Source organism: Venturia canescens, chromosome 1 (genome assembly GCF_019457755.1).
Source record: "Venturia canescens isolate UGA chromosome 1, ASM1945775v1, whole genome shotgun sequence".
NCBI classification, from domain to species: domain Eukaryota; kingdom Metazoa; phylum Arthropoda; class Insecta; order Hymenoptera; family Ichneumonidae; genus Venturia; species Venturia canescens.
Window position 1 is genome coordinate 37,067,672 of NC_057421.1, and position 16,101 is coordinate 37,083,772.

The 16,101-nt window shown below is 36.6% G+C and overlaps 2 protein-coding genes across 2 annotated transcripts in view; one reads left to right on the plus strand and one right to left on the minus strand.

Moving 5' to 3' along the window:
- Positions 1-16,101, plus strand: part of LOC122411591 (uncharacterized) — a 206,299-nt gene that overhangs the window by 41,565 nt on the left and 148,633 nt on the right. The window lies entirely within an intron of this gene.
- LOC122417190 (uncharacterized) overlaps positions 5,859-16,101 on the minus strand; it is a 49,661-nt gene continuing 39,418 nt past the window's right edge. Inside the window, exon 2 of the mRNA XM_043430519.1 lies at positions 5,859-7,319. Coding sequence (XP_043286454.1) covers positions 7,303-7,319 — 17 coding nt within the window. The 3' untranslated portion in view covers positions 5,859-7,302. The remainder of the gene's footprint in view (positions 7,320-16,101) is intronic.

Here is a 16,101-nt window from a genome sequence, read left to right on the forward strand (position 1 = left end):
AGGCGTGATAATAGTTTAGACGTCATATCAACGCGTACAAAGAAAACTCACAATTTTTAGCGTTCCTCACTATATATGCAGATTTGACCTTAAAAAAATTCGTATCAGCAAATTTTTCACCGCATTTTCAAAACAATGCTTTACGTGGTAGAATAATCCGAACGCAAATTCATTTTTTCACACATTCATAAATGTACATTCCACGTGTGAGCATCGATTTAAATGAAAACGACATATCGCGTATATAAGCCGATTTTACGGCCCACTAGGATTTCACCTTCACCCATTTTGAAATTTACACACGTAGGTATAGGTATCCACCCTAGTGGAATTTCGATAATTGCTAGATCGTTAAGACAAGGCGCACCACCGTGTTTGCTCACCATAACTATAAAACGAACCTTCCAAAGCGAAATCAACATTCCTAAAGAATGATCCGAATCGTGAAACTTTTAATATCTAGGATAACGCGGGTCTTATTTTTCCATTTACATGAACTCGACTCTGGTAATCCTTCCATTTCGCATATTAATTGTAGCCTCCAGTTTGTCATGCTCTAAAGTATTTTTGGCGGTTCTTCTGCCAAAAAAAAACGTTCCGATGTTTTTCCCCTCAGTTTTCTTCGCACACGAAATCATTGAGTGCTGACGAATTCCGTCTGAAAAACGCGACGAAGAACACACACGCATAGAACTCAGTGGATGGGGAGTACATTATGTTGAACAACTAAATTGTCGAATGATCGAATGATGATAAGAAATGACTATTTGATAATGAAGAGATTCTCAGCGTCTCCCTCGCCATTTATTAGCGCAGTTGAGAACGATTTTCTGATGGCGGTAAGACAACCCTGGTTCTCTCCTGCTTTGACACTATTCGGATATCCCTCGTTATTGCAGCTTCAGTAGTTGCCGCTTCCAGCTCCGGGTTCAATTTCGGAGCATCGATCAAAGTGCAATTTTCAAGAATCGGATTTTTTTTACAAAATTTTCAATAGATCGTTTGGCGTAAACCACTTTTTTAAAACCTCCAACCAACGCTCGGGGATGCCTTTGTGCATTGCTTGCCTTATGATTTTTTCCCATGCGATACGCTTTTCCGTAACCTTCAATACTTCTTCGACAGAACCTCTGTATCATTAATTCCTCCTGTTGTACTTTGATCGCCTGCTACAATGGAAAATCGATTCTTTCGTCGCAGAATAATATCATTCGTGACTACCCGTACACCAGTGTTTGCTGTGTCTCGCTTTGTCAAGAGATCACTCGAAGTTTCTTCCATTTACTCAAAATTTTGTATTCGATCGTAATTTCCTACAATCAAAACGTTCCACATGATTCATTCGGATTATATGTAATCCAATGACAGGCTGCAGCCTGAATATGTGTTATTAGCATAATGATGCGTAACAACACATTTGTGTGGCATAATTTTTGTTTATAGCAACCGTTATTTCCAAAAACGTTCTTTGACTGAGCTACAGTTCTCCTGATAGCTCTATACAAAGATTGACAGAATGCCCGTATCGTCTTTATCGTATTCGATTCCAGCAGTAACCTACAACACAGATTAAGCCCCAGAATACTTACTGGCATCATTTATACGCTTGTCATTGCTATGCGGCAAACTGCATTCCGACGATGCTGAGCTATATTTTCTGGAATTTCTCTTCTTTTTCGGCTTCTTTGAGCAGAGTTTTCTTTCCAAGTGCCTCAGTCGATCTTCAAGATTTTTTTCATGGTTTTCCTTATCTAAATTTCTATGTTTTTTCGTTGCAAAATAATTCTGAAAAACATAAAAAGCGGTAGTCTGCGCATCGTATGATAATTCTCTCAACCAATGCTTGAACGTGAATCATGGCAGCGGGCCAATCTAGAACGACGTTCCAAAAACATGCGCAGAACCGATCTACACTTGAGATTTTCGGCGTTTGATAATTTTATGGTGGGGAAACAGGTATAAAAGGCCGGGTGTCAGCTCGACCCAGCCCAGAGCTACTCTCTACTGTGTCAACTATGCCGCGCAACTCGCTATTGTTCAACTCTCCAAGCGTAGTAATTGTAACCTGTGCAAACTGCCCAGCCGTGTCAACAACACCTGGCTGTATCTGGAGCTTTGTACCTGGACTATCGACGATAGTCCAGATACAAAGATGTCAATAAAATTGGAAACAAGTTTGCTGATGCTGCGATACTCGCTTAGCACAGGAAAGCAAAGGATAAAATTCCAAATCCTCCTGACCGATCAAAAGTTGTGAACATGTACCAGAGACTTTAAAAATGCAACTAAACGGTCGGAAAATCCAAGAAAACCATCTCCATCAGAACCATCAAAACAAAACTTGTGTATGATATCTCTAGTAACAATGAAACGACCACGAACAAGCGCACAAGAAACAAAGAACGCCGAGTCCGATTATTAGATGACGAAGATGACGATGGAAAAGATGAAGAAATGAAACAGCTCAACGAGTATCGCAGCATCAGCAAACTTTGTTGTAACATTTTTCTTAGACGAGTGAGTTCTTGTTTCAACATAATTCGAATCGCTGATGGCTAACAACTGCTGAGACGCTGCGACTGTATCACCAGGACTTGTTTCCAATTTTACTGACATCTTTGTATCTGGACTATCGTCGATAGTCCAGATACAAAGCTTCAGATACAACTAGGTTCTGTTGAGACGGCTGGGCACTTTGCACAGGGTACAGTTGTTACGCTTGGAAAGTTAAACAATAACGAGTTGCGCGGCACAGTTGACACAGTAGCGAGTAGCTCTGGGTCGAGCTGACACCCTGCCGTATAAAAAGCCCTGCGCGACTCATTCGGCAAGCAGTCCTTCCTTAAACTTCTGACTCGGAGCAATTCAAGGCTGACTTCAAACATTCTTCCTGATTTTGGTAAGCAACCTAACCTATCCTAATTTTTCCTTGGATGCCTGGATTCTCGAAGCGATTCGGCGACATTTCAATCCCATAATCCAGGGTCCACACCTAACCTCTAAATTTTCCAAACTTCCCGTTGCACGGAGTTCTCGCAGCGATTCGGCGACGTCTCGATCCCATAACACGTGGACGGCAGGTTACCTTTAACCTTGCAGATGCTCAGACTCTCGGAGAGATTCGGCGACGTTTCGACCCCATAGCCTGGGGTTTGTTCCTTGACCTAACTTAATTTTTTTAATTCTTCTTTTGCTTGCTAGAATCAGGGATGATCTTTCTTCTAAATAATTTATATTTCTGTAAATTATATTTTAAATTCAAACTTGATACAACTAAGCCCGAGTCAGACAAAATTTTTTTATTTTATAAATCTTGTAAATTTTCGATAATTCAGCAGGTCGCGGTACGAATTCGAGATTATATCGCTTCTTATTAATAATTTTTTTTGTATAATATCAAAACCCTTTTGAATTATCAAGATTTTTTCTATTTTTTTTTAAACGAGCGAAAATCACGTAATTTAAAATTGATTAATTCGAAACGGCAAGCGAAACAAAATTTCTCACAATCGGCGAGCGCAATCGCGAATATTTCACGACAATAAATCAAAAACGAATTTATCCTGTAAAATCGATCAAAATTAAATAAATCCGAATTGTTAAATTTTTCAAAAATCAAAATTCCGCGTTCTCACGTTTTTTTCATACCTGCTCCTTTTCTTTAAGGTAGCTCGAACCGACGCGTGGCGGCGTTCAGGCCGGGTCGGCAAGAGCGTTACATTACAAAATATATTTCCATTATTTTATGTTCTCATCGAAAATCACTCCGACAAAAATGAGAGCATAGAAAAGCAATATGAAATTGATGATCTTATTCGCACAATGAGGATGAATTCATTCTATTAGAGCGAATACCGTAATTGAATTTCTTCAGTTCTCATTCGAAATCGAGTGTGCAGTGTGTACATGTACATATATGATATGAATGCAATACAAAGTAACTGCCGTGTGGAGCTTGTACTCGATTAATGAGTGACGTTACAGTAGACGTCTAAAACAGTTACGGAGCAAAGGATATCGTTATTTTATTCGGCGTTAACTGCATAGCACTCGTTGATTTTTCTTTATCTCGAGATAGTGACAAAAGTACCGATACCATTTAATAAATTAATAAGTTGATACGCATTCATTATAATGCTCGACGGCTGTGACCGGATACGCGATAACGTCGTCCTTGAATTTATATCGAAATGTAACAAATCTAACTACTACTAGCGTGCATGCTCATAGTCATTCATGTATGGTCGGTATTATACAGTGAAGTACTCAAATTCTCTATTTCGTTACATGCGCCCTCGTAACTATTCGATTAATTCGCATCTGCGACGTTCAGTGCAAGCTTAAGTCCTCGTAAACTCGTTGGATTCGCCATACACGCTAGTATAAAGCACTCTACAGTCATGTATGCTGGTAAAACGTATACTTGTAAGATATACGTGGGCAAGTATGGCAGTATGGCATTACTGTCCTTTTCCATTAACGACAGCGCATCGAATCCCTTACTGGACGTGTCGCACGTACACCTACTACTCACTATATTGTTTCGTATACGATCATTCAAAAAAAATATTGTTTCGTTTATAGAATATCTGAGTAATTACAATAAATGGTAGTTATTCTGGAATACAGGTGGCGTCTTGAAAATATTAACCCTCTCAGACTGAGACCTATTTCGCGTTAACGGAAAATGATTTCCTTCATAATTTTATTTCAAAATACTTTCTAGTTTCCAAATCCATTATGACATTTCAGTTTTTTTGTTGGGAAATATGAATTTTTGAATGTTCGCTGTGCGCAGCACCGGGTCCTTGGGAAGCAAAATCAGGAAAATTTACGAGTGAATCTAGCACCGAATACCTTAAATATATCATATTAGCTTCCCTTTGAAAGGAAATAACGTTTGGAATACGAAAAAAAATGTGTACTCACTTTTCTTTTGCGATAACTAATGCACCTGTTCACACAACGCCAAGTCAACATGAAACGCCGACTTTATATTGATATTTCGATGGGTTAAAGCATTTTATCTCTTGGTTTAGGAGTATCTATAATGCAATCTAACCTTGCTTGATGGAAATAGGCAGTTAGAACCTCGACCTTACTGACCGATGCAGTTTTATTGGGCCTGGAAGCGCGTGTTGCGTAGAAGTAACATACGGTCCGAGAGGGTTAACAAAATAAAACGTTTGTCCTCTCAAAAACCGTGTAATGGTTGCGCAGTATAAAATAAAAGGAACTTACATCTGCATTCGAAGAGGAATTCGGAGGGCAGCCCTCGTTAATCACATTTCTAAATCGAAATGAACAAACAAGTTTTCAGTTATTCTGAAGTACATTAATTCGATATAGAAATTAATCATTCGTTTTGTAAAAAATGATTAAAAGTGAAATATTTACGATGTTGAATTAACGTTGCTGCAGCTTTAGTTCTGAGCGGTTTCAACAAATTTCTGCCTTATTTTTCTTTGGTTCTTCCACTTGAGCCTTTTTCATTTCATTTAGTCATCTTTAAGACAATTTAGAGTAACCAGTTGAAGTAATAGCAGATAATCATGCAGAAAGTACCGTGCGTACGAAAAAGTTCGCCTCGATACTTCATATCTTGCTCATCTTTCTTCTATCCAATTTTTCTCTTATTGAAAACTATTGGATTATGGAAGCAGGTTTTGAAATAAATGGCACAAAGTTTAAGCAGAGCAATTATATATTTTATTCAATGAACTTTACTCTAAGAGATCTATCGATTAACTGAGCGTTGCAGTGGTCGAAAAAGTGACTCTGACTCTAACGACAAAGGGCCTCGTGTCGACCTCTTTCTTGATCTGTATATTCGTTATATAAACAAACTTATAGGACTGCGAGCACGCTCTCATGTGTATTGTTTAATATCAAGTTTTATTACTATGCTGATGGATTATTTTTGCTCATATTCCAATAAAAACCTTGACTTCTTATCACATTTATAACTGGTTTCATGATTTTAGTGAAAACGTATGGACTTGTCGATAAGCCAAATGATAGACATTTTAATTAATACATTTTTCCGTTAAAAAGGAATCGTAGATATTTATGATATTTTTTGTGTACATGTACCAAAAAGTATGCGTCTCTAAGGTCAAGCAATGCCATAAATACATTTGGCGTGATTAAGTTTTTTATTGACCTAACATCCTCCATTTTAAAATGAAGAGCTTTAATAAACCTGTTCAACTTTTGTAAGTTTAGTAGTATGAAGCGATTTGAACCGTCAGGTTTTGGTACCAGAAAAATGGGGGATAGAAACTGACCGACGCATTCCTCACATCTTTCAATCGCATTTTTCTCTAGGAATTTTTGGATTTCAATTTCTAATAACTCTGGTTCTTCAGGTTTCCATATTCGTTGTTCAGAAGGCCGAAATTGTACTGGAGTCTCTTCAAACGGAATTTTATATCTTTTTACGCAAGTTATTATAATTCAGTCGTTCGTTATTTTTTGCCATTAGTCGATAAAAACGCTCAGCCTTCCTGCTATGTTTCTTACCTCTCTTATTTCTTTAACGATTCCTTCGTCATGGAGCGATTTTTGGGCCCTTCCAGTTTTTCTGATTTTGAGTTCGATAGGAAGATTTGTTCTCTGGAACCTTGATATTCTGGCATACGGTTTCGATCGTCTTAACCTCCTTAATCTGTTCCGCTAAGTTATGCCCATAAAGCCATTCGTCAGAATGATTTGCCTCCACTACTGACTTCACGCTTTTTTTCATTATTGGAGTAATGAACGACTTTCTTCCTACAGACTGCTGATGAAAAATTTCATTCAATAGATTTCCACTATCGGAAAGAAGCTCGATGAGTTTCATCTGGTCGACCTCTTCAACGGAACAGTCGACTATCAACGTTATAGCTGCGCCAAGTGATACTATGGCTGTACCCACACATTCTTGGGTTTGAACAAAGTGTTTGTCTCTTTTCTTGGCAATTTCTGTCATTACAGCTCCGATTTCTAAGATTAGTTTAGGAGGTTCGGCATATAAGTCGCCTTTGCGAAGTATTTTTTCGTCAGGCTTTTGACATCGTCCTCGGACAACCCCTCCTTCATCCAAGTCTGCCAGCGATTTTTAATCTCTGGATGAAGTTTGATTCCTTCGTCTTTCGTCGCATTTGGGTAATTTCCCAAAAGGTTATTTCATCGTCTATAATGATGTCATTTGAATTCTCTTCGAGGCCTTCTTTGATTTGAGACGAACCATCTACTGAGTCTTGCTCGCAATTCTCATCGTTATCCCCACTCTGTGTGTTTAGCGCGTGACTGTCATACTCCTTATTGGAATCGATCTTCTGAAATACAATTTTTCTTTTTGAGTTCGTAAAGAATTACTATTATGTGCTCGTATAGAGCTTTGATGAACTTGTTTTTCTATTCCCCTTATTGGGTGACAAGATTCGTGTGAAACCTGTCCACTGTTTTTCGTGTGGAAATAGCAGTATAACGAAAAATTTTAATGTAGTTCGTGTGGAACCTGTCAATACTCCCTGAATTCAGATGGAAAAATTATATTTTTTATACTATACCTGAGCCTTCATCCATAGAAGATTTTTCATCTTTACTTTTTACGTGTTTCTGCCCCATAAAATCTGTGACTAGCTTTGTTAGGTTATGTATCTGTAATTGAATTTTTTGCAGTTCTGCATCAGTTCTGGCGTCTGCCCTCTTTCGCTTTCGTGAAGGGGATCGAGAGTGCTTTCTCTTCTTCTCCTTTCCCATTGTTTTATGTGTTGAGGTCATTATTTTCCTGATTAGTCACTACATGAAGCTACTCTTTTGTGCGAATTGGTTGAGCACAACGAAACGATATGAGGAAACGGAGCATGCAGCGCCATCATCGGATATAGGCCACTACTAAAAGCGGAAAATTTAAAACTCTAAAGTTGTGATAATTGAGCATAGCTGACGTTACTACTAGTAATCATCGAGAACGAGACGTCACAGTATAAATTTTCATCAGCTCTGTTTCCAAAATTGTATCATCAGACTTGTAGATGATTATTATCATTGTTATCATGCTATTTTATCAATCATTGGATATTTTTTGCTTTCGAGAATATAAGTAAAACAACCGAAGACAAGAGTAACAAAGAAGCGCAAGGGATTACAAACATATAAAGCAAAAAAGTAAACGCATTATCTGGAGAAACATTCAGAAAAAGGCTTAATTATCTAGTCAAAGGGTTTACGCATTAATCTGCAAAGAAAATGAAAATAAATCTTGCAGCTGAGTACTTACAGGCTGTGGTGATATGATCCATTACTGATATGAATTTAAAGAGAACTCTTCAAAGACTCACAACCATGGGATGGAATCAAATCATTTGAAATGTCATTTTGTAAAGATTTTCTGGTAAACCTTTTTCCAAAATAAAACAGTAATTGAATGTTTCTGACAGCAGAATCTTGACATAATATCTCCAAAACCAACGAAATGTGGAAGAGGTCTGTCACTGCACCATCAATTCTTATTTGTCATTTATTCATGGTACCCTATCAAATCAGAGCAATGCCAGGCACAGTAAAACCGTTCTGTGTCTATTGGCATTGATGGTTACGCTTGGTAGTAATTTACCTGAAGAATTATTGGCTCATCTTTCATTTCACTCAAATTTTGGAGACTTTGTCGCAATGGTTTAAATCCACGCGTTCCCAAAGTCTCAAAACTTGTTACGGACCAGCAAAGATTTTGTTGATGCCAAATAAATAAAGGTAATCAAGAAATGTTCGCTTTCTCATCATTTTCAATCATTCACTTTTTAATAAATTATCATCAGAATATTAACCGCAAGGTCGATAAATTCGTTCAACGTTGTTTCAATAATCAAATAAGTATAATAGTAGAAATGAAAACGAAAATTTAATTAAAATTCTACAGGCAATTGATTTCTGAGGTAATATTCAAGTTTCAATCCAATTTTTTGACGTCGATAGATTACAGCGGAAACGAGCACAATTTCCTGATAACGCTTTTGCCTTTACATCGATACGGAGTGATTTTACACGATCACAGTTTGGGTACATCTGCTCGGAAGAACAATCAATAGGTGAACACGGTTTTACAGTGCCTCAAGCACCCCATGGAAATATCTAAAGCCTTCGGACCTCACAATAAAAATTCTCATCACTTATCCAGATCTTGTGAAACAACCTCAACTGTCTATACGGAGCCAATCCTTGTGAGCCAGGGACTTCAAATGAGTCGATACTGGCATTAAGATTCTTGGGTCACTTGTTAGAATCAGAAAATCCGGAATATTGTTCAAAATCTTATTTATCAGAACTTTCGAGTTCACAATTACTTAATTTTGTATGGAAAAAAAATTCAAACAAAAAAAATAATGAAGCAAAAAATTGAAACAAACAAAAAATTTTGCCGTTGTGCTTGGCGATTTTTTTTTAGCTCACATTATCCAATTTATCTGTATTTCGCGAAATCGAAAGCACAATAAAACGCCCAGTGCAATAAAAAAATTATCAATTTTTTTTGTTTGTAATTTAAAAAAAAAATGTTGTGATCCTAATTTTTTTGGTCACAATTTGTTTTCATAATGTTTTGTGTTTGTATTTTCTGTGGTTTTAATTTTTTGCGTCCAATTTTTCAGCTTTGTAATTATTTTTGTTCGTAATCCGATATGCTTGGCAAATTCTGCATTTATTTGACAACGTTCCGTTTCTTGAATTAAAAGTTTTACAACCATTAATTCCCATGATTTTTCAAGTGATTGCCCAAAAGGCATAAATGTACTCGTTTCTAGTTTTTTACAGCATTCATGCTGTTTTTTAGGCTTTGTACATTAGTGCAACACAGTACTAATTTCGTCATTAATTCATAATTCTGATGCCTTCATGAATAAGAATAATCCTTATATGGGTATATCGTATGCTCTTTGAGTGCCTCGGGCAATAAAAAGTGTTGGTGCCGAGCAGGAAAATAAAGTCTTCTGTGAAAAAGATGCTAGCGAGGATGGATGTTACAGTTTTTCTGTGAAGCAGGCTTTAGTATTAGAGCAGAAAAGGTATTTTGCTACTGTGCCACGAAAAAGCTGTCTTTATGATTTTTATATCAATATATCCCTTCATGAAATTAACAAAAGAGTATAGCCGAGTCATATTTATATAGTTGTCCTTTTTAAAGAAAAATTCAATCGACATCCATGAAGCTTTCTTACATTTGGGAGACTTACCTGACGTATGGAACTTTACTACTCAGGAAGCCCATTCTTCAAAAGGATCAACTAGAAAATATGACATTATATTCGAGACTCGTTTCCGAATAATTACTACTACGTAGTACCACTATGAGGTACATGCTTTTGCCACAAACTCCAGCCCCAAAAAAAATGCCTCCTCGCCACCACCCGGACCTCATTCTGTCATATGTTGTTTTGTGCACGAAGAAGCCAAATAGAAATAAGCTTTTGAGTGTATTTGAGTAGTTAAAAACGATTTTTAGTTACAAAGAAAATTGAAATAGTGAAGTGGGGAAAAAGAAAAAGAAAATAAATAAATAAACAATTGATATTGTTTATAAGAAAGAGCGATCGTTCTCCTATAGATCTCCAACGATTTTTATCGTTGGGTAATTCAATAAGAATCAAAATCTCCATCGGACCGCTGGGTTCTCGCTTGAAGAAGCGGTGTAAATAAATAAACAATTGATATTGTTTGTAAAAAAGAACGATCGTTCTTCTGTAGATCTGCAACGATTTTCATCGTTGGGTAGTTCAATCAAAATTTAAATCTCCAGTGATAATAAACCACTGGGTTCTCACTTCAATAAGCGGTATGAACATACCGTCAATTTGTATTGTTGTGTACTTACGTACAAGAATACAAAATATGTACGATTCAAAAAATATACATTTTTTCGACCGCTTCTCACATTTCAACGTTGTGAGGTTAACCATTATACACTACTGGAAACAATCAAAGGAACAAGACATTTTCGTCGATTTTTTCTCAATATTTGAAAAGCTGTATCTCAGTCAAAAATAGTAATATGACGATAAATAAAAAAGCATTTTGAAGCTTTGTTCTTTGACTTTGAAGATATCCAGTCATTCTTTACTCTTAAATTACGGATACTGAGAAATTTCATGAAATACCTCGAGAGGAAAAATTTGCAAGTTTTTAATTTTTTTCACTAGTGTGCACAGTCTTGAAAAAATTTTTGCAACCCGAATCAATACAAACGTCGGGTAGCTTGTTCATTTACCTTCAATTTCGTTTTTTAGAATTCTCCGTGCGATATTTTTCTCGAAATATTGATGGTTGAATAAAAAAAGACATTTTCGTATTGAATCATCGATATCTCACCGAAAAACCACCGCACAGGAATTCCAAGATGGTTTTGGAAACTTGAATGAACGCACTATAAAATGCTTACCCTATTGACGAGGAAATTTCTATTGTTTCATTCTCAATATTCGTTTGAAAAAAGAGTGAAAAAATGTTTTTTTAGAGCTGTTCAGAAAATCGACTGCAAATTTATGAATATCAATGAAATCACTCATGTGAAGCATAACTTTTAGAGCTCGACGTATCCACAATAACTCTACCAATTTGTAAGTTGATTGGGTGAACCGTTTTTCTGTCCTGAGAGATCAAAGTTTTGCAAAAAATTAAAGGAACACGATTACTGGGCCTAAAAATGACTCAAGCATTATTAAAATGAAAAAGACGACTTTTCGTTGACTTTTTCTACAACTTCATCAAATATCGCCCAAATTAAAAATACGAAGAAAGGAAAAAAAACCAAAATTTCCAAAAAAATTCGATTTTTTTTTCAAGTTTCCGTACAATTGAAAATGCACGTTTGGCCCAATTTTCAAACGATATTAGTTCTTGTTGTCACTACCGCCGGCATTTGCGTTACCCAAAGCGTACCGTGGGAGAACGTGTCAAACCCTGACGAGATAATCCTTACGAGATTTTTAAGGATGTTTATCTTTTCCTGGTTGTCGATGGCATGTTTTGGTTTCCCAGTGCTGAACATAAGCAAAAGATACGACCGATACACCAACGCTCAACCTACCAAATTTACATAAAAATCATGTATTGATTGCGTCCAATTGTTTTTTACGAGTGAAACTTGAAAAAAAATATCTAAATTTTTTTGGAAATTTTTGTTTTTTTTCCTTTCTGCGTATTTAAAATTTGGGCGATATTTGATGAAGTTGTTGAAAAAGTCAACGAAAAGTCGTCTTTTTCATTTTAATAATGCTTGTGTCATTTTTAGGCCCAGCGATCGTGTTCCTTTGATTTTTTGCAAAACTTTGATCTCTCGGGACAGAAAAATGGTTCACCCAATCAACTTACAAATTGGTAGAGTTATTGTGGATACATCGAGCTCTAAAAGTTATGCTTCACTTGAGTGATTTCATTGATATATCGATGATTAAATACGAAAATGTCTTTTTTTATGCAACCATCAATATCTCGAGGAAAAAAAATCGTACGGAGAATTCTAAAAAACGAAATTGAAGGTAAATGAACAAGCTACCCGATGCTTGTATTGATTCGGGTTGTAAAAATTTTTTCAAGACTGTGCACACTAGTGAAAAAAATAAAAAACTTGCAAATTTTTCCTCTCGAGGTATTTCATGAAATTTCTCAGTATCCGTAATTTAAGAGTAAAAAATGACTGGATATCTTCAAAGTCAAAGAACAAAGCTTCAAAATGCTTTTTTATTTATCGTCATATGACTATTTTTGACTGAGATACAGCTTTTCAAAAATTGGGAAAAAATCGACGGAAATTTCTTGTTCCTTTAATTGTTTCCAGTAGTGTATTATGTTTATTGTCCGCACTGTTTGCACACATAATTATTCCTACAAATTCCTGTTCAATGCTCGTTACGTTTCCGCACAACACAACCCTTTTCTCCGTAATCTACAATGCGAGCAACATCCCGATTTTTTTCAAGTAATAAAACCTGGAAATTTATGCTTGCCGCACGAGCTCGCAGTTTCGGCTGTCAAACGATTCAGGATTATCTTCGTGAAAGGAAGGCAATCGATAATTGAGAATACGATGATCGCGCAGTAAGACGGAGTTCCGGTTAACCAAAATTTGACGAAATCGGTGTATAGTCAATCACTTCTTTCAACCAAAATTTCAAAATGGAAATTTGTAGTCAATTTTACATAGATTTCAATGCAACAAGGCTTAAAATCTTCGTTCCAAATTTGCGCTCCGACTGACAGGCCGAAATTTCGATCCGTTCATTTCATTTGGAATAATTATAAGATTACTTCCATGGTTATGGAAAAAAAAAATTATTTATCGAATTTCTCAAAATCGCTCTGTCAGACGATTTGTGCTATACCATTGTGTACGCAATTCAATTTTTATGGAAATCGGTTGAGCAGTGTCAACGAATTTTGCAATAAAAAATTTGATACCAGCGAAGCGACTGATTCATTCTCTTAAGTGTATCGTTAAAGTTGTAATAAAGAGTAAAAAATCAAATTGTGATGAATGAATATTTGAAGAAGTCCGAGCTAAACATCTATGAGAACGGGACTCAAAACCTACTGTAAAATTATCATAACTCAAAGGAGGTCAAAAGTCTATATCGTAAAATTTTCCACAACAACTAACAAAATGCAATGATATGACAAAAAACATCAATTAACTTTTCGTAAATCAAAAGACTCGGTCTTCTGATTTCTTCAGTCTGGTGGTCAGGAATTCGTTTTTTTTCGAGTAAAAGATTGATTCTTACGGATGCCTGGAGACATTAATACGATGCAGGAGTAACACGTTATAAAGTATAAAGCGATATATAATCACGACAAGAGCAATGAAGCGAACCGTGGTGCTCATGTTCCGAAAGGTTCATTGGAACATTGGCACGACGCGAAACGCGGCACAAAATGCTCGTACAACTCATAATCGTTTGCTGGCGCCGGACCATTTTAAAATGTGTAACCCGCACAGTAAAGTATACAGTTGCAAATGTATAATGACTCAACGTATGTATACGTATATGTAAAGGTGACATAAAAAAGTGAATGTGTATGTTCGCAAAGATATATTTTATTAGTATGCATATAATGGTGTATACAGTAGACGGCAAATTGGAACGCATGCATTTAATCGCTCATGGTGGACAACACCAGAATATGCAGTTATGTGCATGTAGTGCGAAAAGCGATCTAACGCCTCAAGAAGGTACTGGTATAGAGCGGCAGGTTACCAAGCGTCTCGAATCGTTGAATCTCTTATCACATGCGTAGAAAAAAAATGCAACTGAGTGACGGTACAGAAATCGGAGCTTTGCCAGAATAGAATAAAGTAACCGGAATTTTGAGAATTGAGATTGAACCTATAAAGTAATTGAAGAGAGAAAGAATTTAAAAAGTGACAGAAGGGAAATATGACTAATGACTCGGAACCGAGCAATTGCAAAAAAAATTGCAGTTCACTCGAACAACAAATATAACACGGGACAAAATGAGCATCGATCTCTTGGTCAGATTGTAGCGGAAGGAGTTGACATGAGAATATGAATGGCGTGTAATGTAGGTGCGGTGTTACTAAACAAAAAATAAGAGTGCAAACGATGAAAATGGTAGTGAGAAAACGAGCATTGGTTTCAACGGCGATGTCGATGTTAGCTTGCGTTTTAATGATTAGCTGCGAGCCTTTCGGTACTTCCCAACCGCGCTATTTTCTTCAACTCAAATATCGGGACTGAGAATGAATATCAATCATGATTGCAACCGGTATAATTTCCTGAAGTCAATGATGTACGAGTCAAATGCGATGAAAAATAGAAAAATAAAACGGACGTAGTATCTCAGCTTGGAATTTACGAAAAATTTAGAGAATCGAGTCGCTAAGAATAAAATTCATGCCATAGAACGGTCGTTTTTGGCTTTGACAAACACGAACATTATCCAATGGACTGTGGGTGCATGACTAGTTTTATCGCAACTGTTTACCATGGAGACTGTCATGTTTACGACTAATCAAGCATTGTTATTTAAACTGTCATTAGTTTCAAAGAGTTTTGAGGACTTTAAATTCATTGCGCACCAATTACAAGTGAATTTCTATTCACTTGTAATTGTAGCAATGATTGACATAAAGAAAAGCATAATGATTGAAATTTGGAAAGCTTGCGAATCATTAAGATTTAACACCTTCTCGGAGCCCTTTGCTGTTTGCCAGTCAAAGATAATAATATGCAAATAGCGTTAATAATGGACTATTCGCGATATCGATGACGGATCGAAATAACGAAACAAAAGCACATTGGGCAAAATGTTTAAGCACCAAATAACTGCAATGTTGATGTACCTGATGAGTATTTCGCATTCCAATCCCCTTCTCAAGTCCCCGGTCCCTCTGTTCGTCGAACCACCCTCTGCGAACACTAAATGCTCGGCGCACTGTGAAATTATTCCTCTACAGGACTGATCTAACTAAACCGTAAATGGGCATGCTGTGATTTTAAATAGCTGTCATTTTCTGTATGGTATTCGTTGCCATGCCTCATCGTGAGCTCATTGGTGAATGTTAAACTTCATTTTAAAAATTCATTGGCCCTCGGAAACCAACGCTAATGAAATAGCGAATCCTGATCATGTTTCATGCACATCAATGCAATTAACACATTCAAAATGCAAAAGAAATAAACTGTAGAGGATAAAGCAACATCCGAAAACTACAAAATCACCGCGACACAAGACATCAACATCCTTCATCGTACTCCCTTGATATTGCATTTTTTTTTTTTAGGTCCGTGTTTCAGAAGCAGGATTGACGACCGACGGTTATTAATGATTTTTTTTCGATCCTACAGAACAGAGCAATCTATAGCAATAATCGAAAAACATTGGTCAAAAATTAGCTGTATCAGAAAGCCGTTTGTCATACAAGGGATAAGTAGGTGATTAAGTCTTTTTATGCATCATATGACGTTTAAAATCTGAACATATTATGCTCAACGCTCGAATACTAAGATGTCTAAAGAAAAAATGCACTCGTCAAAATCTTGTCTATTTTGACTATGAAAAAAGAATTCTGCGCGAAGTGAAGTGAAAGGCGACGTCACGTAGTTG